The following is a 26,470-nucleotide window of genomic DNA, read 5'->3' as shown; positions in this document are numbered from 1 at the left end:
TTATACTTTATTAGTTTAAGTTTTAATGCAACTAAAAGGCTTTTAATGTTCAAGCAAAACATCATGGTGACACTTTTAATGGGGAAACGGAAACAAATAGTAGAAATCAAGAGTTCTCATCTCTGGCGTCTGCCAAGCTTCATGCCATGAAGAGTGTCTGTCTTTTGGATGTAGATGCACCAGGTTCCTTTTCATTGTAGGGACGGGAGGCAGGTAGCCTAAGAAGACTCACAGAACTTTGATGCCAATCTACTGGAGTTTTACTTGACGCGGTACAGGACCTTACGCTGCATGCGATGCTGGATCTCGCCACGGCGCATCATAAGCTGCAGCACCCTGTAGACGGCATGTTCGGGATATTTCTGGGAAGGAGGCAAGAGGGCAGGGAGAGGTTCTGTGAAGCCCATTATGTTGAAAAACAACAGCTGGACTAGGAAGCAGAACGTTGGGAGAGTTAAGACGCCAGTTTCTGGGTGAATTTACCATGCAGGGTGGTTAGATTAGCCTTTGCTCTACAGAGTAGCCTTGCCTCTGAAATACAACAGGAGCACAGCACTGGGTCTGAAGGGGGGAAAGGGGTGAGGCAGAGGACAAATGCTGCTTCCTTTTTTATTACCATTCTGTACTATCTATGTATTATAGGACATGATTATTCATAGTGTGAAAAAGCAACAGAGAGCCCCCTCCCCATTTTCCTCTCTCTGCTGCTGGTGGAGATAGGCCATTCAGGAGAAAAGGCCTGATGGGATGATCACACTTCCTATATCCCCATCCAGCTCAAGTAACCTCAACAGAGAAGGGATAGAGCTAGATGTGGATATGGGAGGTGTGCAGAGATGCATCTTCACTGATGAGGGGCAGGAGAGGAGAACCTGGGCCCCACTCAGCCCTGCGGAGGATTCTTCTGCAGGCAAAAGCCATGTTCTTCTGTGGGGAGTCATGCCTTATTCCGCTCTCTTCCTTCAAACGAGCACAGAGCTGCTTAATAAGTAGTCCCCAGTTGATCCCAGTTGATGTGTGTGTATACACACACACACACACACACACTTTTCAATTGTTTCATATGTATCTTAATTCCTATAACACCATTAATCTTATGCAAAAATATATCCTAGTTCTTTCAGATACTTTAAAGTACATTCATATCTTTGTTTTATATTCTGTTCTATCAGTTCTATAATACCATTTAGGTTTGTACATCAATAAGCCAGTATATTCGTTTCAGTTACAGTTTTGAGGTTGTGGTTTTTCTGTGGTCGTGCCTGGCTCCTTATTCTACTGTGTTGCCGCAGAGCAAATTGAACAGGATTGAAGGATCCAATGACGGTTGATGCATAGGGCAGAATGTGGCATGGTGTACGTGAGTCCTGATTAGATCCCCCAATTCAAAAAGATGACATGCCCAGGGCCAATTTAACAGGCAAGCGAGTATAGGCAGCTGTTCTCTCTCATCCCAGTGCTTGCTCAGGGTAAATGGATCATAGAACAGTAGAGTTGGAAGGGACCTATAAGGCCATCGAGTCCAACTCCCTGCTCAATGCAGGAATCAAATTAAATCATACCCGAAGGTGGCTATCTGGCTGCCTCTTGAATGCCTCCAGTGTTGGAGAACCTCCCTAGGTCATTGGTTCCATTGTCGTATAGCTCTAACAGTTAATCAAGTATGAGAAAACTCCTCCATGGCCCTAAGGATGCCACGGCAGTTTTTCCAAACTATTTCCTTACTGACCAATGATACATGCCACTATGGCCTGAGTCTGCACAGCAGAGATGCACACCCCAACCTGCTCATCACAAGCCAGCTATTCAGACCAGTATAATAACCAGTGGGGCTGTATGGTTGGGGATCCTGCTGTTGTGCCACAGTGAGCTTCCCGCATAGCACGCTCCCCCCCCTTGATAAGCAACAACGACATATGGTGTTGGAAAGCCAGGAGGGCAGCACAGCCCCATCTGCACAGGACCACCAGCCACTAATGCATACAGACCTGTGGCAGGGTTACTTTTGCTTCCAAAGGCACAAAAACTGTTGGTTTTTGGACATATGCTGGCTTGCTCACATGGAGACTTGGTTAACAGACCTTCTTAATCTGCTTCAAAGATGACTTGCACAATCAGGTCTTAATGAGCATCAGAAACAAAGTAAGAGCATAAGAGCCCTGCTGGATCAGCCCAAAAACCTTTTTCCACAGTGGGCACCCAGATGCCTCTGGGAATCCTGTAAGCAGGACATGGTCTTAACAGGAGGAAGTGAAGAGCCCCTGAACTATGAGAGGCTCTTGAGTTTTCCATTTCATTTTGGGTTAAGTGACTTATGTTTTTTTTAAAAAAAGAGGCGTTATATCTAGGCTTGGTTACATAAGACCTCAAACAGTGAGCAAGTGGGTATGAGACAGACAAAATCCCAGAGTGTGAAGTATTACAGGTTCAGGAAACATACACCTTAAGGTTTTTCAGCAAGATGAAGAAGCTCTGAAAGCTGCTAGAAAAGTGTTTGTTTTTAAAACAAACATTCCCCAAGTCTGTTGCTCTCGAGCAAAGGTGAATGAGCACCTTAAGGGGATCAGGTAGGTTTTCTTCAATGGAAGGAAAAATCCACAGACGCTCTAGTTCAGGCATGCACAACTTGAGACTCAACAAGCCAAATTTGTGAAGCACACATTAGAGCTTGCACAGCATCTCTTGATAATGCAACTCTTGGCTTATGCAAGCCTCTAATTTTTTGCTGCCTTCCTGGGACTGCAGAGGTGGATTATCAATGGCTGCCATTCTGGCCTTGGCGGGTCACAGGTTTTGCAAGCCTGTTCTAGGCCTTCAAGCCAACAGCATGCCCTGCTTAACTCACTTGCTTCACAAAATCCTGGATGATACTGTGTTCAGATACTTGGGAGCCTATGGCAAAGCGACGCTTGAGTTGTTTTTCAATGCGAGACAGCATCTCCTGGTCCTCCTGGGTAGTGAAACCCTCCACACCTAGAAAAGAGATGCTCCATTTAAACACATTTCTCTCTACAGAAGTTTACTACAAAGATCTCTGGGCTCCACTACACCTCCCAGTTAACACAGTACATTTTGGGGGTAAGGGCTGTCACTCAGTGGAAGAGCATCTTCCTTGCATGCAGAAGGTCTAGGTTCAGTCCCCAGCATCTCCAGATAGGGCTGGGAATGTCCCCTGCCTGAAACCCTAGACCAGCCTTTCCCATCCAGTGTGCCTCCAGATGTTGTTGGACCACAACTCCCATCTTTCCTGACCATTGGCAATGCTGGCTGAGGCTGATGGGAGTTGTGGTCCAACAACATATGGAGGCACACTGGTTGGGAAAGGCTGCCCTACACAGCCACTGCCAGTCAGTGTAGACAGTACTGAACTAGATGAACCAGTGATATAAGGCAGCTTCCTACGTTCCTCTTCCTATGTTGTATTCACAAGAGCAGTTCTGTCCAATCTTCATCGGGAACACGTACGTGCAGACAAGATGTAAGGAGCAAACCAGTTTAACACATCTGCAGTTTTGCTGAAGGTGGAACTACCACAGCATTTATATTTGGTAAAGTTGGCCCACTGTTAAAATATTAAGTTGTGTCACTCCTAAGACCTGCCTTGGTAAATGCAGGCAGATAAGCAATACTCTTGGTAAACTTGTACAATCAGGACGCAATTGACATCCAGAAGCAAGGCAAGAACATAAGAAGAGCCTTCGGTAAATCCTGCTGAGCCATCCCCATCTCAAAATGAGTGCCTTATCAGGAGGACCAGATTTCACTCAAGTTATTTTTCTCATGGATCCATCCTTTACAACACTTAGGCATGCGTGTAGCACTTTAAGAGATTGTCCAAAGCACTTCACTTGGGACCTGGGAGACCAGGGTGCGAACCCTCACTCAGCCAAGAAGCTCACTGGGTGACCTTGAGCTAGTCACTGTCTCCCAGCCTAACCTACTTCACAAGATTGTCGTGAGGATAAAATCAGGAGAGGGAAAACCATGTTTGTACGCCACCTTGAGCTCCTAGGAAGAAAGGGGGGATAGAAATGCAATAAAATAAATAGAATAAAATAAAATAGAATAGATTATGTCCTTAAAGTAATCTTGGAAGTCAGTATCTTCATCATATTGCAGATTTGGGCAAAAGCAAGAGAAAATGGTTTGCCTAAAGCAGGGTTGAGGACTCTCGGATTAGGGGGGCAAATGTGGCCCTCCAGGCTTTTCCATCTGGCCCTCTGGGCTCTTTCCAGGCCACTCAGCCTCCCAGCCCTGCTTTGCATTCTTCTTCAGCGTTTTTGCCTGGCTAAAATGTGTCCTTGATCTCTGATAACGCCTTTTGCTTGCCTAGGTACAGAGAGGAGTGCGTGATTGTGAAGAAACTAGCCTACTCGACAAATGTAAAATAAATAAATAAATCACATTTATTGCTCTGCAAGCTTTTGCCTCTGGCCCCGTTCACCACTGGCATGTGGCCCCCAGAAGAGAAAGTGGCCCTTTGGCTGAAAAAAATCCTCCACCCCTGGCTTAAACCCAGGTACTAAATTCATGGCAGAAGCAAGATCTGAAGCAGAGCTCACTCTTAGCCTAGCTCATTTCTCAGCCATGGGACTATACCAGCTCTTCAAGTAGTACTAAGCCATAATTATGTGGTTTTTATTTATTTATTTGTTTGTTTGTTTATTTCTCTCTATATGTATCCCGCCCTTCCTCCCAGCAGGAGGACAGGGTGGCAAACAAAAGCACTAAAAACACTTTAAAACATCATAAAAACAGATTTTAAAATATATTAAAACAAAACATTTTTAAAAAAGGTTTAAAAACATCTATTTTTTTTAAAAAAGTTTGAAAAAAATTAAAAAGCTATTCCAACACAGACGCAGACTGGGGAAGAACCCCCACTGTCACCATATAAGAACAGCTGAGAAAACACTGGCTATCTATTGCTGTTTCCTCCGGGAGGAGCATGTTTGTATCTATCCAGCCTGACTGTGAATACAAAGCAACCTCCGGAGGGACACTGATGCTGCGGGAGCGAGTTGCATTTCCTCGGCTCACCTGAGAGGTTGCCCGACATGGCAGCATCAAGCGTTGACACCTGGAAGAGCCGCAAGGCTTCCTCAACATCTGTCTCGGTGGCAAAAGGCTGAAGCTTCATCTTGCTGAGGGACTCTGCAATCCGCACAACGGCCTCCAGCTGTCTGCATGACACAAATGGGAGCTCCTTAAAAAAAATCTAGCAGGTGGAAGAACTGAATAGGAAAGGACAAGAAAAAAAGGGGGCAGGAACAAGGACACTGGAAAGTTATGAAGAAAAAGCATCCAAAAAGTTGGGAATAGAAATACTTATTGGAAATTGCAACTGGCAGTGGTGATTTCTGATAAACTTCCTTATTTCCTCTTTTTGAGGCTTTACCTCTCCCGCTTTTTAAAAAAAACTTTGGAAGAGCAGATCATTTAAAGGACAATGCTAAGATTGCCAACAGCCAAACCCTACCTCATATTAAAGAGGGAGTTAGCTGGACAGGAGGCAAGACTGTAGCCTTGAACCCGTGCAGGCAGAAGTCCTCTGCCTAGCACCAATGAAAGGAACTCGAGAGTGGAGCTGTACTCACAAGCACTTGCACAGACCCCAAGCGGGCAATGGTGGGCGTGGAAGGAGAGGGATGTGGCTCCTTGGGCACTCTAGACTTGTGAGAGGCTGTACTCTAAAAGGAGAGTTTGAAAAACAGCCCATGCTCCATAGACCAAAGCCACATTCACATCATACATTTATTTCACTATTTTTCCACTTTAAACAGTCATGACTTCCCCCAAAGAATCCTGGGAAGTGTAGTCTGTGAAGGGTGCTGAGAGTTGTTAGGAGACTACTATGCCCCTCCCAGAGGTTCAGTTTCCCAAGTGGTTTAACAATCAGTCCCTCTTCCCAGAGAAGTCTGGGAATTGTAGTTCTGCAAGGGTAATAGGGAGGTCTCTTAACTACTCTCAGCTCCCTTTGCAAACTACCCTTCCCAGGATTCTTTGGGGGAAGCCATGACTATTTAAAGTGGAATAAATGTATGGTGTAAATGTGGTCCAAAACGGCACACAAAAGAATCTGAAGACTACCTGTCTCTCCCTCTTATAAGATAGCCATGACACACAGGACTCCCCCATCCTAAGAAGGAAGCTCCTGAAAGACAAAACCCCACTCAACAGTAACAGCCATGCTGGCACACACTCTACTCATTCCATAGCTCTAAAAGTGGGAGAGGCCACTGCTAAGTGGCAGAGCACATATTCTGCATGGAGAAGGTCTGCGATTCAATCCTTGGCATCTGCAGTTAAAAAAAGCTCAGGTTGCAGGTGATGGAGAAACCTTCTGCCCAAGATCATGGAGAACCACTGCCAGTCAGAGAACACAATACTGGGCTAGACAGCCCAATAATCTCAGGATAAGGCAGCTTCATATGAACATTTTAAAATTCTCCCAAAACTCCAGAAACGGGCAGGCAACGAACTTCTCTGGAGAAACAAATAAAACAGATGCCTAACATGAGTGCAAAGGGTGGAAATTACATAGAGGGTGAGAATACAGGATGGCAATTAAGTCAGTTTGGAGGACAGGATATGCCCTAACTTGTACATTTGCGAGCCAAAATGCAGTAGCAACTGTTGTAGCTGGAACATAGGCCAAGGTTCATATTCTTGCTGGGACTAGCCCTAAGCTTTTTTTTTTTTTGAGGAAGTGGGGAAAAATTAATGTGCCCTTCAGCCTCAAGCACTAGAAGTTGAAGGCAGCTCTTAAGCTTAATGGAGTGCCTTTCCTCCCGAAAGGAGAACACACTTTGAACACCATCACTGGTAGTATGATAGAGAAACACAACTATCTTTACAGAGCCCCATAAGGAATAGTAAAGTTCTCAATGAGATGGTAAACTTCAGTCTGCATTGTGCCACTACAGATTGCATATGGGTGGTGGATTTCCATCACAGAATGCTCCTCTATGCAAAATAGAAAACCCTGGACATAAAGCAGCTAAATGATAAAGAGAAGGGTTTTCTTTTTAAAAATGGTAGAGCTTGGATGGGGAACCTGTGACTCTCCGCATATAATGGAATTGCAACTCCCATCAGTCCCAGCCAGCATGGCCAATGTCAGGGATTATGAGAGCTGTCCATCCAGCAACATCTGGAGGGCCACAAGTTTCCCATTCCTGGGTCAAGAACATTCAGTCATGAAAAGCTCTCTACACATGCAGTCAGAAGTGGTACAACTTTGCCATCTCGGCAAGACCTAGTCCAGACAGACAGACAAACTTCCCTTCCCCTCATCATGACACTGGTCTGATGGAAGAATTCTCCATTTCCTGGTCCAGGCCAAGCAAAATCAGCCAGACAAGCTCCCTGAGTAGAACCTCCATGCGACATCCATGTCCCCACTAGCTCCAAGCACCCAGCAAAAGGATATGCATCCTTCATCCAACACAACTGTCCATAGGATAAAAGCGAACATCTGGTCTCAGCAATGGATCTACATTGTCCTCACTCAAGGGAGCCTGGCCTAATAGCACAAATGGCTTCTTTGTCCATCCTTTTGCGGCATTGTTTCATTCCTTTCCATCACCCCAAAACCACAAGCTGTCGCCTTACCTGACTGTAATGGGAATGCTGGATCGGTGGTCGCTTTCCCTTTCATGCTGACGGGCACCACTACGCATGAGGATGTAGCAGTTCTTCAGCTTCTCTGCAGCCTCTGCAGAAAGACGAGGGCCACACCTCCTGCAGGAAGCATTGCAGAGCTTCAGAAACCGGAGTATCAAACTCTTGCAGTTATACCAGACAACTCTGCCAACTGGCTCCGCCATAGATCTTCTCCAATCTCACCCACCTAGGAGGAGCCTCCATGCAATTCAACCACGAGCTAGAAATAGCTTTATGCATTTGAGGAGCTTTACAAACTGGAGCAGATTTTTAGAGATATGATTCAGCTTTTTCCACAGCATCTCTGATAGCTCACCATAGTAATAAAATCCAGTAGCATGACCCAAGCCAACTAAGCAGTAAGCCTACATTCCAGATCCTAAACTTTGATATACGTGAGTTACAAAAGGTTGCCAAAATGATATACCCTTCACATAGTTACTCTTCGTGTGGGAGATGGCCTTTTCAATTGTGGCTCCCAGACTTTGGAATTCTCTGCCCCAAGAAGCCCACTTTGCTCCCTCCATGATGGTTTTCCAGAAACTTGTAAAAACTATTTTGTTCCGGAGAGCCTTTGGTTGGGACTGACGGGTCAGCCTGACACTGTTTTAAGTTTTTTTCTCTTTTATTTTTATCTTTTAAGTTCTTTTATTCTCATTCCCTCTTATGTGTATGCACATATATACATGTATGTGTGTGTATGCGTATGCATAATGCATTTTATGTATTTTAATTGTATTTTATACATGTTAATTTACTGTAATGTTTGTGTTTTTTATTTTGTATTTTATTATATATGTGTGCAATTTTATTGTAGCTGCCCTGAGTGCCCTATTGTAGGGTAGAAGGGCAGGATAGAAACATTTTAAATAAATAAAATAAAATAGTTCTGGAAGGCTTTGCCTTGTGGTTTGTGGGATAGGGTTGTTGATGGAGGAATGCAATGCTATGAAAAGTGATAGTGAAAATATTGGGAGGGACAGGAATGGAGGGTGGTGGTATAAAGGTGTGGGGAACCTTTGGCCCTCCAGATGTTGCTGAATGACAACTCCCATCAGCCCTAGCAAGGACGGCCAATGGCCAGGGCTGATGGGAGTTATATTCAGCAGCATCTAGAGCAGCCTCTCCCAACCAGTGTGCCTCCAGATGTTGTTGGACCACAACTCCCATCAGCCTCAGCCAGCATTGCCAATGGTCAGGAAAGATGGGAATTGTGGTCCAACAACATCTGGAGGCACACTGGTTGGGAAAGGCTGCTCTAGAGGGCCAAAGGTTTACCACACCTGGTATAAAGATATGTTCAATGGCACTCCTTAGTTTGCTTTACAGTAGAAAAAGAACTCACTCTGAGCTATTAAAGCTGAGGTGGACAGTGTTTTTAGCACAAAGACTTATATGGAAAAGTTATCATGAATATAATGATGTTGTCATGGAATCCCACCAGATGTTTTTACCTGCAGATAAAAAACCAGTTGGGAGTGGTTTTAGGGGAATGGAGATTAAAGCAGCCCCTTTCCCCCTTGTGCGTACTCTGCTGACATTGACAGCCTCTTCGGGTTGCTTTGGGTTAAAAAGAATATGAAGAGAAAAACATTGCAACTATGTATCTCATCCAGTTGGATCTCAGCCCACTCTGTAGGCTCCCTAGAAGTTCCCACCATCCTTCCTGTATGTCTGTGCTACAATTTCCCAACTGACTCACGCTCGGCAGTAGGCAATCAACTTCTTCAGTTTGTTCAGCTCAATCTCACCCTCCACGGCTTGAGTCTGTGTCAGAGCGCTCACATGCAGCGACATCACGTGCTTGGCCAACGTCTAGGGATGCAACAAAGAGCAGGAGGGTTGGGAGCATGAAGCACACAAAAACAAGAGTCTTGTAAACATGCAAGAGACATGTAACCATCCAAAAATAATTTAAACAAGTGCAGGCTAGGTTCTAACTATGGCTCTGTTCTGCCTTACTATTAGTGATCCTTGTGGAAGCCATTTCAGTTTACAACATGTTCTGCAGTCTTGCAAATAAACTCAGCTTGTGCAGCAGAGCTGTGCAATATTTCCATGCCAGAGGCTGAGAGATTATGTGGCTTCAGCAAGTAGCAAAACATTTCAAGGCAGAGATGGGACTTCGAACACAGGATGTGTTCACATTGGCTTTGGGATATTAGCCTTCCACCCTTAGGAAGTACTAAATCTTAATCAAGGAAGCTACGCTACCTAGGAGGGGATGCCAGTGGACATACTGTTGGTCAAGCCAAGAAGCGTACTGGGTAACCTTGGGCCAGTCACTGTCTCTCAGCCTAACCTACCTGACAGGGTTGTTGTAAGGGTGCAGTGCAGAGGGGGAGAGCCATGTGCTCCACTTTGAGCTCCATGAAGGAAAGGGGATATATAAATGTAATGAAATACATAAAATAAGTGCCTATCCTTTCTCCAGAAGTGCTCTGCCATGCCAAATGGATGAAAACCAGGATTATGACAGAAGACATAGTCTCTTTTTTGCTGTTACAATTAGTTAGTTTCCCAAGCAGGCAAACCTACAGCACCATCCCCTTGCACCACTATCCAGCCCACCTACCATGTCTCTTTCCTCATTGTGTTCATCCTTGACAATGAAGATCATGTCAAATCGGGAGAGAATGGTGGGCATGAAGTCTATGTTCTCTTCGCCTTTAGTTTCATCCCAGCGCCCAAAAACAGAGTTGGCAGCTGCCAGCACAGAACAGCGTGAGTTTAGGGTGGTCGTGATACCAGCCTGCATACACACACCAAGGTGAAAAGAAGATTAATCTCAGTAGGAGTCTGAAGCATGCTAGTAAGTACTGCAAAATAAATGGATGCGTAAACCCCCATGCCAAGTCCTTCTCTGAAAACTTGGATGAATGGAGACCAGGCCCATAGGTTACAGTTAATGCTTGAAGTCACTTTGGAAACCCATCAGCTCTCTCTACGTCCCAGTAAGGAGAAGTTAAGCCCGTATTATTGGGTATTTACAATTTAAAGGAATCACCAGGTTAAAGAATAAGGCTCACACACTAAAGATGCTTAAATAAGGAGGTTGCAAGCCCTACTCAAAAAATTGAGGAGGAGGAGTAACAGTAATGTTGTTCGTTTATATAATCATATGATATACACTGTGGAACGAATTTAATAATAAAAGCTGATTTTTCTAAAAAACAAAAAGACTGTTGCTCCCTTGGCAATGAAGCTCACCTTGGCAATGGAGATGGTCTGCTGCTCCATCGCTTCATGGATAGCCACTCTATCATCCTCACGCATCTTAAAAAAAGATTTTTTTTGGGGGGGGGGGGAGAAAAAGAACCCAAAACAATTACAGAGCCAGCTTTCTCATAGGATTGGAAGAAGAGAGTATCAAGCAGTCTACTCTGTTTTCGGCTCTCTCAGTCATCGTGCCAGTTGTCTAAGATGCTACCCCATCTCTCACCCCTGGCTCATGCTGCTGCCGCAAAAATTGCAGCAGATCAATGCCCCAAAACATGGAACAAGACAAAAACTTTGCACCATTCTGCCCAATCAAGAGCCTTTGTAATGCTGACATGCTCAACAGAACATAGTTTTGAACTGCTGGTCAAACTATTTCCACTAGAGACCAGGAGTAGCCAACATGGTGCCTTCCAGATGTTGATGGACTACAGCTCCCATCATCCCTGACGACTGACCATCATGGCTGGGGCTGATGGGAGTTAGGAGTCCCACAATATCTGGAAGACACCATGCTGGCTACTACTCCGTTTTTCTGTCATTTTATGACAAAACTCTAGGAATGCACGTTATACAGTACACCTGAACTTTTCCTTTATTTAACACACTTATGTCCTGTCTTTCAGCATCAAAAGCTCCATTAGGACACAATTCAGTACAAAACCATATAAAAGGAACATAAAAACCACAAAAACAGAGCTGGATAAAACTAATCAGAGTAGTGGGCATAAAACAAAAACAACAATTTAAATCAGAGGCTTGGTGAAACAACGTTATCATCATCTGCCTAAAAGGTAGCAAAGAAGGCCAGACAACTCTATAGAAAATTCCACAATCTGAATGCCACCTCTGAAAAAGCCCTGTCCCATGTTCCAGTCAAATGCACCACAGAAGGCAATGGGATGCATAAACAGGACCTTCGGGGATGAATGCAATTGGCAGGTATTCTCATTTGGGAGTCAAGTTTGACTCTGAATCTGGTTATTCACCTGAGGTCCTTACTCATTGGTTACTTATCTGAGGTCCTTCTTCCTGTGCCCCGTCTGAGGGAGATACAGAGAGTGGCAACAAGAGATCAGATCTTTTCAGTAGTGGCTCCCCAACTGTGAAATGCTCTCCCCAGAGACATCTGCCTGGCACCATCACTATCAATCTTTAGGTGTCAGGTGAAGATGTTTTTATTCACCCAAATATGTTGCTTCTACTTGGTGTTCATCTTTAGTTGGATGGGGTAGGATGTGTCCTTTTTATGTTTTTGTTCTATGAGCATTTTTAGTTAATACTTCTTTATCTCTGATATATTATAAATGTTATATGAAGATGTTTTTAAAAATTCTAAGTTGCTTGAGACAAAAATATTCAGTGACATTATTATTATTAAATTTATTAGGCCAGTTAGCCTCTAGCCACCTGCTTATATTACTTAGATTATGTATTTATTTACTTACTTACTTGTATTAATAGACTGGCCTGCCCTTATCTTTTTGTGGCATCCTAAAAACTAACCTGGTGCTCTCCAGACGCTTTGGACTCCAACTTCCATCAGTCCCAGCCAGCAGGGTCAACATTCAGGCAGGATGGGAGATTTAGTCCAAAACATGTGGACAGTTCTAGATTGGAAGAGGCTGGCCTAGCAGGAGACATACTTCGGCCATTGTATGTTGCCACACAGGATTTTGCTGGTCCATCCCATTTGTACCTTGTCAAACTCATCAATGCAAACCACTCCTCCATCAGCCAACACCATGGCTCCTCCTTCCATGAAGAAACTCCGTGACGATGGGTCTCGGATCACTGAGGCTGTTAGACCAGCTGCACTGCTGCCTTTCCCAGAGGTGTACACCTAAAAGGAGGGAAAACATGTCATATCACATTGTGCAAATATTCTGTTGACAAGTCATAACATGGAAAATCATTGTGCAACACAGGTGTCAACACCTGGTCTGCTCCACAACTACAGAAGACAATAGGAGGTTAATTCTGAAAACTTCGGTTTAGGAAATCTTTCTAAAACAGGCCAGCTTACACAGAGCAAGACAGGAAGCCAGTGTTTTTAGTGCTGTCGTGCCAATTCTCTGGAATTCTCCCCTAGAAGCAAAGCAAGCCGCCACATTGTTGTATTTCAGATGTTAGTTGAAAATTTTTCTTTTCTCCCAAGCCTTTCCAAATTAGTCCATTTTATTTCTTCAGCTTTTAATTCTTGTTGGCTTCTTGTTTTTAACATTGTTTTCTGATTTGCATTATGTTTCATATTCTATTTTTGTACATTGTTAGAGTATTTTTTGGAATGTAAAAATAAAAAGCCTTGGAGAATAATAATCAGTCACATTCAGCTTGCCTCATGATTGGATCATAAGACTATGGGTGGAAGGCAATAAGGGTGAGGAAGGTTGACAGGTGGAGAGGGGGACTAGTGCAACAATAAAGATTTCAGCCTTCAAATGCAGGAGAACATATGGTGGATACTAGAGAGGAAGAACCAGTTACATTGGTCAGGTTAACAGCAACAAGTCCAGATCATGGCTCAACAACCTTGCAGTTGAGATGTGCATAAAGCCATTCAAATGTTCACTTTCACTTTTGCAAACCCACAGCTTCAGCAGTCACAGGAATCCACTTTATGTTGAGGAAAGCAAGACAGGCGAGCTTAACACTTACAAGGTGTCCACCTGTGAGAACCTTCTTCACTCTCCAGATCCTCATTTATTACCCACCCTTCACTCAAAGTTTACAGGACAGGTTACAACAATTTTAAAAATTGACATTAAAAACCATTTAAAAACAACTTAAAATCCCAAAATAGGGTGGATCCTAAAACACATGTCAGGTGTCAAAGACCAGGGTAAAAGGCCATATGTCTGAGCAGGAAGACTACTATTTTAATTGCAAGGCTGATGTAAAAAGCTTAGCAGAGTTCCCCAAACAGCTTAAGATATTCCTGTGATCACATGGTTAGTTACTCTTTGTGCTGTTTTCTCCATGTATTAGAGTAAACTAACATGTTCAAGGCCACTGTGGCTAATCTTAAGAATTGACTTGGGAAGCATAAGAAGAGGTTCTACTACAGCTATTTGGGCTCTGAGCCATATGACTTTGTAAACCATTACTAACACCTTGAATCCAGCCTGGCAGCATACTGGCAGCCAGTGCAAAGCATTTAAGATAGGTGGTATATAATCCCATATCACTGCCCCACTTAATAACCTAGCAGCCACATTCTGAACTAGCTACAGTTTCTGGACTGTCTTCAAGGGCAGTCCACATAGGGCGCATTGCAACAATCCAAACAAGAGGACACTAGAGCATGGGTTACTGATAGCAGTTACCAACGTCCATCATGTTTCTGATGCCGCTCTGGGCTCCTACTGGGAGGAAGGGCGGAATACAAATTTAATAACAATGTATTGTAAGAGAATTTCTTTGTGGTGCAGTAAAGTAGCACTGATTGATTTTAAGAAGTCTCAAAGTGGCACTAAGCAACTGTGCCCTGGGACACTTACCCCAATGGGTGAACATCTTTCTACAAACTTTAACAGTTGGGACTTGGCTGTGCCAGGATCTCCCAACATGAGCAGATTAATATCCCCTCTACGGGTCAATCCATCTGGAAGCCTGCAGAGTAAGCCAGAGAAAAAGTAAGAGAATGATCTATTTGTTCGGAAGTCAGCACCCTCCCACCCAAAAGATCACTGATATATCTAGCAAACAGCGGACTTCCCAGGAGGATCCCTCCGCCTGTGCAGCCTCTAAGACGGGCTCCCGTCTTGGATGAAACTTTTTCAGTTTTAAATCCAGTCAGAAGGGTTTTTTTTGACTGGGGATAATTTCTTCCGGATAAGGAAGAAACGTGAGATTTCCCACACAGCTTTGTTGTGTTTGCTGGAGACTGGAATTCGTCAGAATTGTCTGTGAAAGAAGGTCTTCCAGCAGCTCGGATGGAGCTAGGATTTCTAGCTAGCTCAGCTGAATAAGTGAACCGTTTTTTTTTTCTTCAAAGAAAAACGGCCTAACAGGCAAGCATTCTCCTGTCTACGCTCATTATTTTGTTATCTATACAGCTAAAGAGATTTGTCAAAGAACCAGCAATTAAGAAAACCTGGGTGAGTCAAAACTTTCTCTTTTACTCATGGAACTAAGGGGGAAGAAAATAAAAATAGCCTATCTTTTTTTTAATTGCAAAAAGCTGACATGGAAATTAGCATTCTAAAGATTACAACGGATGAGGGGTTTCTGATTGGAAGACAAAAGAAAAATCTTTTTGATTTATAAGACTTTTGTGTAATATATGTCTGGGACTATTTTTTCTGGTCTACTTTTTTTTCTTTTTTTTTGACAAATCTGCTCATTCTTTCTGCTACTAGTTATTTGGACGCTGTGAACTAAAGCTGTTTTTGCACTTCTGGGCATATAAGAGATAAGGGCTGTCTAGAGTGTGACGTCAGTTGGTTTGAAAGATTAACTCCTTTGTAACTGGATAAAGAAATAAACTGCTCTTTGCTTGGGACATTGAAAATTGAAGGAGTTTTGTTCCTTTGGTTTTAAGAATGACAATTAAGAAGATCATGGATGTACAAGAAGGGACTTTATCTTTAGATATGTTTCAGAAAATAATGAATGGGATTAAGTCAATAAAACAAGAACTGAGAAATAATAGTCAAGCGTTGAGAATTGAATTTGACGAAATGAGACAGGAGCTGAAAGAAATTCAGGATTCTATGAGAAAGGAGAATAAAGATAGATCTGGAAAACCAAAAAAGGAAGAAAGAAAAATTAAAGGCAAGGTTCAAACTATGGAGATTGGATTAAATATGGACCTGGAAAAAGATTTGGATTTCCTGGCTGTGATGGATCCTGGAGACAAATATTACGGTTTGGAACTCAGCGCTGTCCCTGAAGGAATTGATGAAGAGATTGGAGATAAAGATATTATCGGTTCAAAAAAATTCCTGGACTGGAAGGATTTGATGGAACTTGAAATGGAGAAAGTTAACAGAATTAATCCCTGTTTTGTGTCAATGGAAAAATCTTCAAGAGATGTGCTAGTGTATTCTGTAAAAAAGAGGAACAGAGATGCGGCTTTGCAATACTTCAGTGATACGTTCGGAATTGATGGCAAGGAAATATCTGTGATAAAGGAAATTCCTATCAGACTCTTATTATATGACTATGACAGCAAGATTATTGGGTGCGTAAAGATGGAAGATGGATCCAACACGGATAATGGAAGAAGAGCGATTTGAAATTACTGGACTTAGTAGACTTGATGAGTTGGATTAATTGACATGTTTATCTAGAAAAAAAATTGATGGACATATATCTCAAGGATTGGAAACTTCTCTTTGACTTTTTGTGGAAGAATAAAATGATATGATGTTAATGAGATTTGATACCAATTAAGATAACCGCTGGAGGAAGGTGATTTTATAATCTATTAAGAGACAGGCTTGTTATATATTATAGACTTACAGCTGAACTACGACAAATCGGAAGTCAATATTTTAATTTTTTTTCTTTCTTTTATTGTATTAGTTATTGATTTGTGTTTTTTCTTTTTGTATTGCTTTGGTTTTGAAAATCTGAATAAAAATTGAAAAAAAAATATATCTAGCAAACAGCTTGAGCAGCATCCTGTAACTTGAGAGAAAGAAATCCCGCTCTCTTAATTAACATCTCATCTGCTCAAGAGAACACTGAGCAAGTCACTTTGCCACGTGGCAAGGGATACTGTAAGTAGGACCTGAAATAAAATGCTGCAATGTATCCTCCTCAAAAGAATGCTCCTCTCCAGGGTTGCAGCCAGCCATGCCCTGCTCCAGGATATTGTAAGCTATTAGAACAGGGATGGGGGGCTTGTGGACCTCCAGATGTCACTGCATCACAACCCCATCCCTGACTCTTGGCCATGTTAACTGGGGCTAGTGGGACTTGGAGAACAACAATGTCTAGAGGGCCACAGGTTCCTCATCACTGTATTAGAGGCTCTACCAGGGCCCTCCACTCCCACCCCCACCGTTCAGTTTATTGGTTTCATTTTCCAACCACCAACACTCAACTTTCCATGGTTAATGAGCATTTTCAGTCTTCATCTTAAGGGCCATCTTAGGATGCAAAAACCCTCCTTTTTTAAAAAAAGGATTTTTTTATAATTCTGTAAATCTTGGTTCTCCCAAGAAAGCAGGCGCCAGTCTCGCTTCTCAGTTTTGGCTCCATTCGTCGGTACTCACCACCTGGGTTTATTAAGGGAGAGGGACGTCTTTCAATTCCATCTGGCCAAATGCAGCTTCCAAGAGCTTCAAGGCCATTTTATGCCAGAAGCAGGGGTACTCTGTCAGCCATTCTATTTAGCTCAGTGAAGAAGGATCATGACTAATGTGGCCCTTTTAATATACCTCTGGTATGGCCCTACTCTGCCCAACAGGAACAGTCACAACATATATTAAATGCAAAGGAAACTGCTGAACAGCCTGTTCTCCTGTAAGATGGGAAGAGAGGGACATGTAAGGTCCACTCTTCCTTCTGACTGTATTTTTCTGTTTGCTCTTTACTCCGTGCCTGTTGCCAATACCTCTTCCGAGAGCCTCCAAAGAGCATGCACGCAATAGCCTTCTTGATATCACTACTACCATAGATGGAGGGAGCAATACTCTTGGCAATTGCCTCATAAATATTGGGCATGGAAGTGAGTTGCCTAAACTCCTCTTCTTCCTGAGGAGTCACAGAGCCACTGACACTGCGTCCTAGAGAGGAGGGGAAAAACAGAAAACACATGATTTTAAGTATTGTAAGCATTTGCTGCGATGTCAAACTAATGCTTTTAATATTTTCCCCCACACATTAGCATTTCTTTTTGTACACTTAGAAGCATTTCATCCATATTTCACACAGGAGAGGTCACAGTCCCAGGATGAGAACCCAGATATTGTAGCATGGCACAAGTGGCAGTAATGGAGAATATTTATTTATTTAACAGAATTTGTATATGGCTTAATTGTAAATAAAACCTCTAAACAGTTTACAAAGGATCTAAAATATACACAGAAAAGGACAATAAAAGTCATAGGTTAAAAACAAGTTTTTTTAAAAAAATTAAAATATAAATAAAATCAAAAGTTAAAAATAAAAATCAACAGTTAAAAAATCTACATTATAAGCTAAAGGCAGCGATTAAAATGCATGTCAAATGTACTTGTCTGGGTGGGCTTGCCTAAACTACAAAAGCAGAGTACTGTAAAGGCACCTGCCTAATGCCAATGGACAGGGAGTTCTAGAGTATAGGAGCTACCACACTAAGAGATCAATTCCTTACCAGTGCAGAACGAACATTATGCGGCACTTGTAAAAGTGCCGGTTCCACAAATCAAAGTGGTTGAGTGAGCGTACATAGAATAAGGTCATCCTTCAAGAACACGACAACTTCTATTTATTCTACCAAGTTATTTGCATTAAATAGCCACGGGTATAGGCGCTATCATTTCATTGATTTGTTAATACACTGTGTACCATAGTTAGCATAGTGGGCAAGAGTTTGAGTAATGAGCCAGCAATTCCCCAGGTCAACTTGAGACAGCTTTCCACTAAGCCTCAACGCCAAAGATCTGCCTTTCAAACCAAAGCATTCCTTAACAGGTGATTAAACTCAACAGAAATACAAAAATGCACCATATTGTTCAGAACCCCGAACGAGGAACAGAGTGTTCTGAGAATAGCTTTACCGGAGCCTTCAGTATCTACTTGGATTCCCACCACACGGATGTAAGAGCTTCGGATGCCCACGCCGACTTTATCCCGGCCCTTGCTCTTAGTAAGGCCAGCCTTCTTGATAGAGTAGATGCCCATAATGGTAACTCTATTTCCAGGGACAACCTTGTCACATAAATACCTGGAAAATGAATGGTTAGTGTAAGCAAGGGAGAAAAACAAAAGTGAAACTATAAGATTGAATTTGTTTCCTCCTGAACAACAAACACAGTTTCACTTTTGCTATAGTGAGTACGCAAGCCTCAAGTATTGCAGAATTGGGCCAGGAGACACAAATTTGTAATCTTATTTATTACAAGGTATATTTATGCTACTTTTCCATGTTACATATTTATCTCTGAGGTTTTAAAGTGGCTAACAACATGCCAACAATGTTATAATTATTGCCAACACACACACTCTACACACGAGCAAGCCAGCCAGCCACAATTGCTGTGGCCTGCATTGCACTGTCAGTGGATAGTTGACCCAGTGTGCTGGGAGTTGGACTAGAAAATGGACTTTTTGTTCCTTCCAGATTGTTATATAGCTTTATATATAGAACAATCCTGTTATACCTCTACTTACAAGTCCAACTGCCCTTTCACCCATAGTACACTGAAGATGTCATAGCTCTGGCATCTTGGTTTCCCCACGTTTGCAGAGCCAGACACACAGAGGACAACTGAAGCAACTCAAATGTTCCACTTAGTGCTTAGTAATGACAGATTAATCATAGGAAGCTGCTTTATACCATCATCAGATCATTGGTCCATCTAGATTACTGTCTACACCAGGGATTAAGAACTTTTGACCCTCCAGAAGCTGCTTATTTTGTTTATAAAAATATTTATAGACTGCCCATCATAAATATCAGGATGGTCTACAACAAAAATTACAAATGCAAAAAGCATAAAATATCACAAAAACACTACAGAATGATCATAAAAATGGCTGGCTGATCTTTGGACTCCCAACTCCCATCAATCCCAGCCAGCATGGCCAATAGTGAGAGATGAGTTGTAGTCCAACAACATCTGGAGGGCCATAAATTAGCCATCCCTGTTCTGCAGAGTCTGGCAGTGGCTGGCCAGGGTTTCAGAGAGGGGTTTTTCCCCATCACCTGCTATCCAGTCCTTTTACCTGGAGATGTCAAAGACTGAATCTGGGACCTTCTGCATGCAATGCAAAGCATGTGTTCTACCATTGAGGTATGACCCCTTCCTCTTAACCAAGTTGCCCATGTAAATCAGCTGACGGGAGGGATATTTAGAGAGGCATCACCTGTCACAGTACAGCTGCATGTGCCGGGGCAACTCCCCATGAGGGACAGCATCTGGCGACTCCTGGAGCTTCAGTGTCTGGAAATCCACACATTTGCACTTGTCTGGAACAATGAAGTATGGGTCCAAAGGGCACTTTGCTAGGCCTGTCTGCTCCCTGAAGAAGAGAAATTGGGAAGATGGGAACAGATTTGTACATTAAAAGACACTACATGGTATGGTGTATAATCTTTTATTATTACATTTATATCCCACCTCTCCTCCCAGGAGCTCAAAGTGGTGTACGTGACTTGCCCCTCTCCATTTTATCCTCACAACAACTCTGTCAGGAAGGTTAGGCTGAGAGGTAGTGACTTGCCCGAGGTCACCCAGTGGGGATTTGAACCCTTATCTCCCAAATCCCAGTTCAACTCTCTAGCCACTATACCACACTCGCTTTGTCTAGGCTCTTTGTCTAGATCACCCTCAAAACAACTTTGTATAGCAGGTCATGAAAATTCCCATTTTGCCGATTAGGAGAAAATGCAACCAAGAGTCTGCGAACTTGCCCAAAATTACTTGGTGTGCCCAAGGCAAGATGTGAACCCACACACCTCAGCTTCAAGTGGGGTCTATATATTCACCAGGCCTCATTCACTGTCACACCAGTGTTAAGGCACAAGCCGCTAATGATACCAGCCGGGCATGCTAAAATATACGGGCTTGGGTTTTTACCTGTGCAGAGGTAAAAAAGAAGAGTAATCCAAAGTCTGCACCAGTCAACTAAAATAAAGGGAGAGCTCTGGATAGCTTTTGACTGATGCTGAAAAATGCTCTTGTGGATACAGCATAAGCCAAAGGCATGGTTAGAAATGGGGAAACAGGTGGAGACTTCAGCCATCATGGTCCCCACAGGAAGAAGAAAGAGGGCTGGAAGGGAAGAAGATAAAGAACACAGGCCTTCCAACACTGTTTTCATACAAGGATAAATAGATGGGGCCTCCAAAACAGAATAGGACTCACATCAGCAGATCTACCCATGTGAGATTTGATTTACCCAATCCACTACATGTTCTTTTGCAGTGGTAAATGGAAATGGACTGCCTTGAAGTCGATCCCAACTTATGGCGACCCTATGAATAGGGTTTTCATGGTAAGTGGTATTCAGAGGGGGTTTACCATTGCCTCCCTCTGAGGCTTAGAGGCACTGACTGGCCCAAGGTCACCCAGTGAGCTTCAGGGCTGTGTGGGGATTCGAACCCTGGTCTCCCAGGTCGTAGTCCAACACTTTAACCACTACACCACACTGGCTCTCTTTTGCAGTGGTACAACTAGGTTAATTTTAGCCCCTCCCCCCTTAATCGGTAATGTGTATCACTCAACCACCTTCACAACCCTTGGGTGAAAAGAATGGAGGTATGCAAGCCTTGCTTCACTTTGGAGGCCCTCCTGTTCATTCTGCTGAGTGAGGACCCAGACCTCTGCCCCAAAATCCTACCCTTTAGCTCTTGACTAAAAGCTCCTGCTCACAGGGCTAGCTGTGTTTAATTTCAAGGTGCTTGTTGAGCACTTAAGAGACATTTGCTAATATGGAACTGAATTTCCAGGAAAGAAGCATCACAAAGAATTTAGATAAAGGACAGGAAACCTATTAAAAGACAAAACCAAGGTTGCAATCTTATTTCAGAATAAACTCTATTTAACTTAGTAGGACTTACTGAGTGACCATGCATAGGACTATGTAGTAAAACAAACGATTTAGGCTGCAATCCAAAGCCCTCTTATGCCAGGTTGGGGAGTGGGGGAGTTGGACTGACCAGAGGCACGCTCGCTTCTGCTGTCTAGCTGGTTGCTGAATGTGCAGGCAGGCAGAAGGCCCACTGATGATATCCCCACCAACAGACCTCAATGGAAAGCTCCAAAACAGGAATTTCCATGGGTGGTGATGAGCTGATTCGGGATCCACTGGATCCCCAAATGCACTCACAACCTGCATCAGGCCAGATTTGGGCTCAATCACTGTGCCAGCCTGGAGGCAGCACAGGATCAGGCCTGACCTTCCTGCCCCCACCTGCCACCAAACGTGGGGTATGGATGGAGTGGTGGCTCTGTGATTCTGTAGAGCATCAGGGATGGCAGTAGGAAGTTTGGTGTGCTCTGTAAGGCTGCAGCCCTTTACCCAGTTTCCCAAGAGTTTCCTCTAAATTCCCATTTCCCGAGACTAAGCCCCAAATAGTGCAATTGCAGTCATGTGAGTAAACAGATGTAGGGTTGCACTATAAGAGGATTTTGCATGCAAGATGGAACAAACAAGCCACAAAACTTGTGAAATATTTGGAAAAGGAACTTTTGGCTTTACGTGCTGCACTTTCGAGGAAGAGCATATCCTTCCAGGCCAGGGCGCAAGGCAATGTTGGGGATGATGTTCCGGCAGGTGCGGCACTGGATGGTGATCCTGGTCGCTTTGGCTCTCACAGCAGTTGCAGCAATAATGATTCCTGGGATCTTCACCAGATGAGACATCTGTTCCGACTGCAAAGCAAGAGGAAGAAGCCACAGCTGTGCGTTAGCTACAAAGGACACCTCTGACACTGCACAAAAGCATTCCAAGCCAAATGCAAGAAATGTACAAATCCAGCTTCTCCTCTCCAGAACTTAACAAAATCAGTTTTAGAAAACTCAAGTGTTCCATTTTCTAAGGGAGTGGGAAGAACAAAACAAAGAGTGCAAAACAAAACATTTAATAAATATGCCCAATTTGCATTATTTTCTCCACAACGGAATTTGAGTTTTATGTAATTTTGTTTTTGAAGCTGAGAATTGTAGAACATTAGGCCGCAGAAATTAAGATCTCCTAAGGTAGTTTCTATGTGTATATAATAATGTTTACCTGCTAACACAGAGAGGGTGATGCAGAGGGAAGCCACCTTAGTTTTGGTTTTGAAAAAACAGGGTCAGCCCACTTTTACTGACTCACTACTCAGAATCAAGCCATCTTTTGTGATTTTCCAAATGGCTTCTCCATGTTTAAATACTCTAGTGTAGCTTCCATCCCCCCAAGCAAATCCAGCGCACCTTGAGACTGCGGATATTGGCTGGATTGGCATCGGATCTTAACATGACTTGAATATCTTGAAGAGTCTCTTCTCCTGTTGGACGAGGACGTGTTACTTCATCAGCCACCTCCTTTGCTGCTTCCTCCAGCTGGAAAAAGAATGACACTACTCAAAACATCAAAAGCCAGTGACTATCATTCCCTTTAATATCAAACTCAGGTGTTAAGTGTCAACAGAAGCAGAGACAAAATGGGGCCACTGAGAAATATTTATTTATTTTAAAATTTATATCCTGCACCGTTCTCCAAATAGCCCAGGGCAGTAAGCGTGTCATTACTAAAACAATACAATTAAAACTTCTAAAACTTCTCTTTTTTAATGCTGTTTTGTTTTAATGTATTTTAAGATCTGTTTTTATGATGTTTTATAGTGTTTTGGTGCTTTGTTTGCCGCCCTGGGCTCCTGCTGGGAGGAAGGGCGGGATACAAATAAAATAAATAAATAAATAGAAACAGCTAAAATCAACCTTCTAAAAACAAAAACTCTTAAAAGCAATCACTTACTCTCAAACTAATAGTTTCAGGGTTGCTAGAGTCAGCACTTTCAGCCACCAAATGCCTGAGTAAACCGGAAAGTTTTACAATTTCTCCTAAAAGATAATAATGCAGGAAACTGGTACACCTTACTAGGGAGGGCTTTATGGGAAAATGGGGAACCACCACTGCGAAGGCCTTGTTGTGGATCACTGCTAACCAGGGCAACCCCCACTAACGGCACAACCAACAGGGTCTCTCCTGATAATTATAGGGACTCAGATGATTGGTACTGGAGAAAGCGCTCTTTTAAGTACTTGGGTCCCAAGCCATTTAGGGCCTTGTACACTTGTACTTACACTTTGAATTGCGACCAGTCACTCACTGGCAGCCAGTGCAGTGTTGTAAGGAACGGTGACACATGATCCCATCGAACTGCACCACTTACCATCCTAGCAGCTGCATTCTGCAGTAGCTGCAGCCTCTGGACCATCTTCAAGGGGATGTACAAGGGAGGTATCAGCATGTTTGGCTGATCCCTAAGGTATGTGATACACATTTTACATATATATAAAGGAGCTCTACAAAACCCCTGAACATGCTGAGCACTGGTGGAATGAGAAAGACAGAAAGTGACCGGGGGGGGGGGTATGGAGAGATGGAATGGAGGGTTCTAGAGGAGGGCATAGCTGGCTGCCAATGTTTTTGCGATATTCCCACTTGTGGAACCCTGATGCCCAACTCACCATGCCTTTCTCCCAGCCCTTCTCCACCCTTGTCCTATACGTACCAGCTGCAGGTGCTCCGCAGGCTGCTTGAACAGGTAGTCTGCCAGGTCTTCATCAAAGCTTGCCAAGTCCTCCATCTCCACCTCAATCCAGTACTCTCCCAGATTGTAATGGCGCTTAAGCTCATCTCTGAGATACGGTGAGATAAAGGAGGCCAATGAGATTTGGCAGGACTAAAAGCTGCAAGCTCTCATCCTAGCACAGGCTTGTTAAAACTTTATACCAAGCTGGCTAATTTTTTGCTGTGCTCATAGTTATTTTGTTTTTATTGTTATTTATTTATTTTTGAACTGTGAATTGCCCCAAAAACTTTCCAGATGGTAAGCTGTGTTACTCTCTTGCAGCAAAAGCAATCACAGGCCCCAGTAGCACGTTGTCAGATGGCTTGAGTCCATGAAAGCTCAGGTCATAAGAAGTCTTGTTAGCCATTAAGGTGCCACGAGACCCCAAGAACAGGGCAGCATGTAAATACCATACATAAAAGTGTTAAATAATGCAGTCATACCAATCCAAATCAGGAGTACATTAACAGCACAATGCTATACATATCTACTCAGAAGTCCCACTGAATTCATTAAGACTGAAACCTTTAAGTCAAACAGCTCTAAAATATGCTAAGGAAAGAAAATTTATAGGCACCTGTATTTGAAGGTGAAGCCAGTCCGGTCTGTTCCAACCCGATACTGTCTTAAAAACTCTTTGAAACGTTTTTGCAGCTGCGATTTTCGGACCTGTCCCTCATCTGCTACTGGGTCCCCACCGAAACTGTCACTGTAGAAGATGCCAGGGTCATCAAAACCAGACATGATGCCTCACTGTGCAGAAAAAGGAAGGGGTGGCAAGGGGTCAAAAAAGTACAATGGGTTGGCATCTAGGACCTAAACTGACTCAAGGTTCAGTACAGCTGAGCGTCCAAGAAGATTAAAAGTGCATCTGAGCACATGCAAAGCAGATCCCCCTCTCAGCACCAACACCAGCCAAGCTACAAAAGCCAATTCCCGCTCCTTTTTGGTGTTTTCCCTTTTCCTCATGGTCTTGTCATTTTAAGGTTGCAAATCTGAGGGTCTCATTTATTCTCTTTTTTAAAAAAATGAAATACAACCACTGTATACCATTAAGGAGCTTTATAAACGGTTATCAATGATTAAAAGGAACGCCTTCGATTATCAGGCTGTCTTCAGCCCCAAAGGATGCCATAATATGCTCACGAGGAAATACGCGGCGCTGATAAAAGCCTCTATATAGGCATCGAGGAGCCGCTTCCTGGCCTCACATCCGACATTGCCAGTGCCGACGGGAAAGAGCTGTCCGAGACCCGCTTACCTCTCCACAAAGAAAGCGAGAGGCCGCCTCCTCCCCCCACCACCACCACTACTACTACCACCACCACTACTACTACTCCCGGCTGGCAACCCCTCGGGCACTCACCCGCTTAACCAACCACGGACTCGATTCCTGGGAAAACAAACCTCCCCCACTCAAGAAAAGAACGCAAGACGTTTTCGCGGGAAAAAGTAACAAAAAAAGTTTATCTGCCCGCCTACTGTCACCCACAGTTGACTTCCATTGGGCAAAATGACCTAAGGCCTTAGTGATTGGTTTCAGAGTCAAGCAGTCCAGCCTCGCCCTCTCAGGGCGCGAGGGAGAGGGAGACGGCAGGCATAGAAGCTGATTGGAGGAGGAAGAAATAAGAACGTGCCCCTTAGTCGGCTTTTTTTTTTTATGAATAAGCAGCCACTAGAGGAGTTTTTGGCGCCAAAAAAAATTGAACAGAGCGGAAACGGAGAAAAAGACGGATCTAAGATGGCGACTGCGTGTGAGCGGGGAGTTCAACGGACTATTATCCCGTTGTTCTTACCTATAGAAAGTTACCAGGTTCCCCCTTGCCACATGTACGCGCTGGTTTTCCTTCAATTTAAAATAGTTTGATGGTAAGTCAGTAGTCTAAATAGGCGCCGCTTTTTCCCGCATAGAAGAAATGCATTATGCGCTGTTGTGGGAAGATACGCCTGTTGAATTTAGGTGTAGGGGAAGGGCCATAGCTCAGTGGTAGAACATCTGCTTTGCATATGGAAGGTCCCAGATTCAATCCCGGCACCTCCGCGTAGGACTGGGAGCAAATCCCGCCTAAAACCCTGGAGAGTGCTGCCAGTCAATGCAGGCATACTGAACTGGATGGACCCACGGGCTGGCTCGGTATAAGGCAGCTG

The 26,470-nt window shown here is 43.5% G+C and overlaps 1 protein-coding gene across 3 annotated transcripts; it reads right to left on the bottom strand.

Moving 5' to 3' along the window:
* MCM5 (minichromosome maintenance complex component 5) lies at window positions 1–25,873 on the bottom strand. Of its 3 annotated transcripts, none has more exons than XM_061638990.1 (17): window positions 25,689–25,873; window positions 24,900–25,075; window positions 24,263–24,389; window positions 22,959–23,087; window positions 22,243–22,415; window positions 19,906–20,061; window positions 18,597–18,763; window positions 17,450–17,621; window positions 14,385–14,496; window positions 12,584–12,727; window positions 10,876–10,941; window positions 10,241–10,417; window positions 9,368–9,480; window positions 7,615–7,743; window positions 5,041–5,183; window positions 2,846–2,973; window positions 1–362 (listed from the first exon to the last, which is right to left on the bottom strand). In XM_061638990.1, exons 2-17 carry the CDS (start codon window positions 25,064–25,066, stop codon window positions 261–263), a joined length of 2,205 nt encoding a protein of 734 aa, XP_061494974.1. In that variant the 5' UTR covers window positions 25,067–25,075; window positions 25,689–25,873; the 3' UTR covers window positions 1–260. The 3 variants fall into 3 exon arrangements, with proteins under 3 accessions (XP_061494974.1, XP_061494976.1, XP_061494975.1); XM_061638992.1 differs by lacking the exon at window positions 25,689–25,873 and adding an exon at window positions 25,469–25,575; XM_061638991.1 differs by lacking the exon at window positions 25,689–25,873 and adding an exon at window positions 25,373–25,462.
* Between the last annotated feature and the right edge of the window lie 597 nt (window positions 25,874–26,470).

This window comes from Rhineura floridana, chromosome 8 (assembly GCF_030035675.1).
Source record: "Rhineura floridana isolate rRhiFlo1 chromosome 8, rRhiFlo1.hap2, whole genome shotgun sequence".
NCBI classification, from domain to species: domain Eukaryota; kingdom Metazoa; phylum Chordata; class Lepidosauria; order Squamata; family Rhineuridae; genus Rhineura; species Rhineura floridana.
The sequence above is the reverse complement of the archived record's forward strand: the minus strand, read 5'-3'. Positions and strand labels throughout refer to the sequence as shown.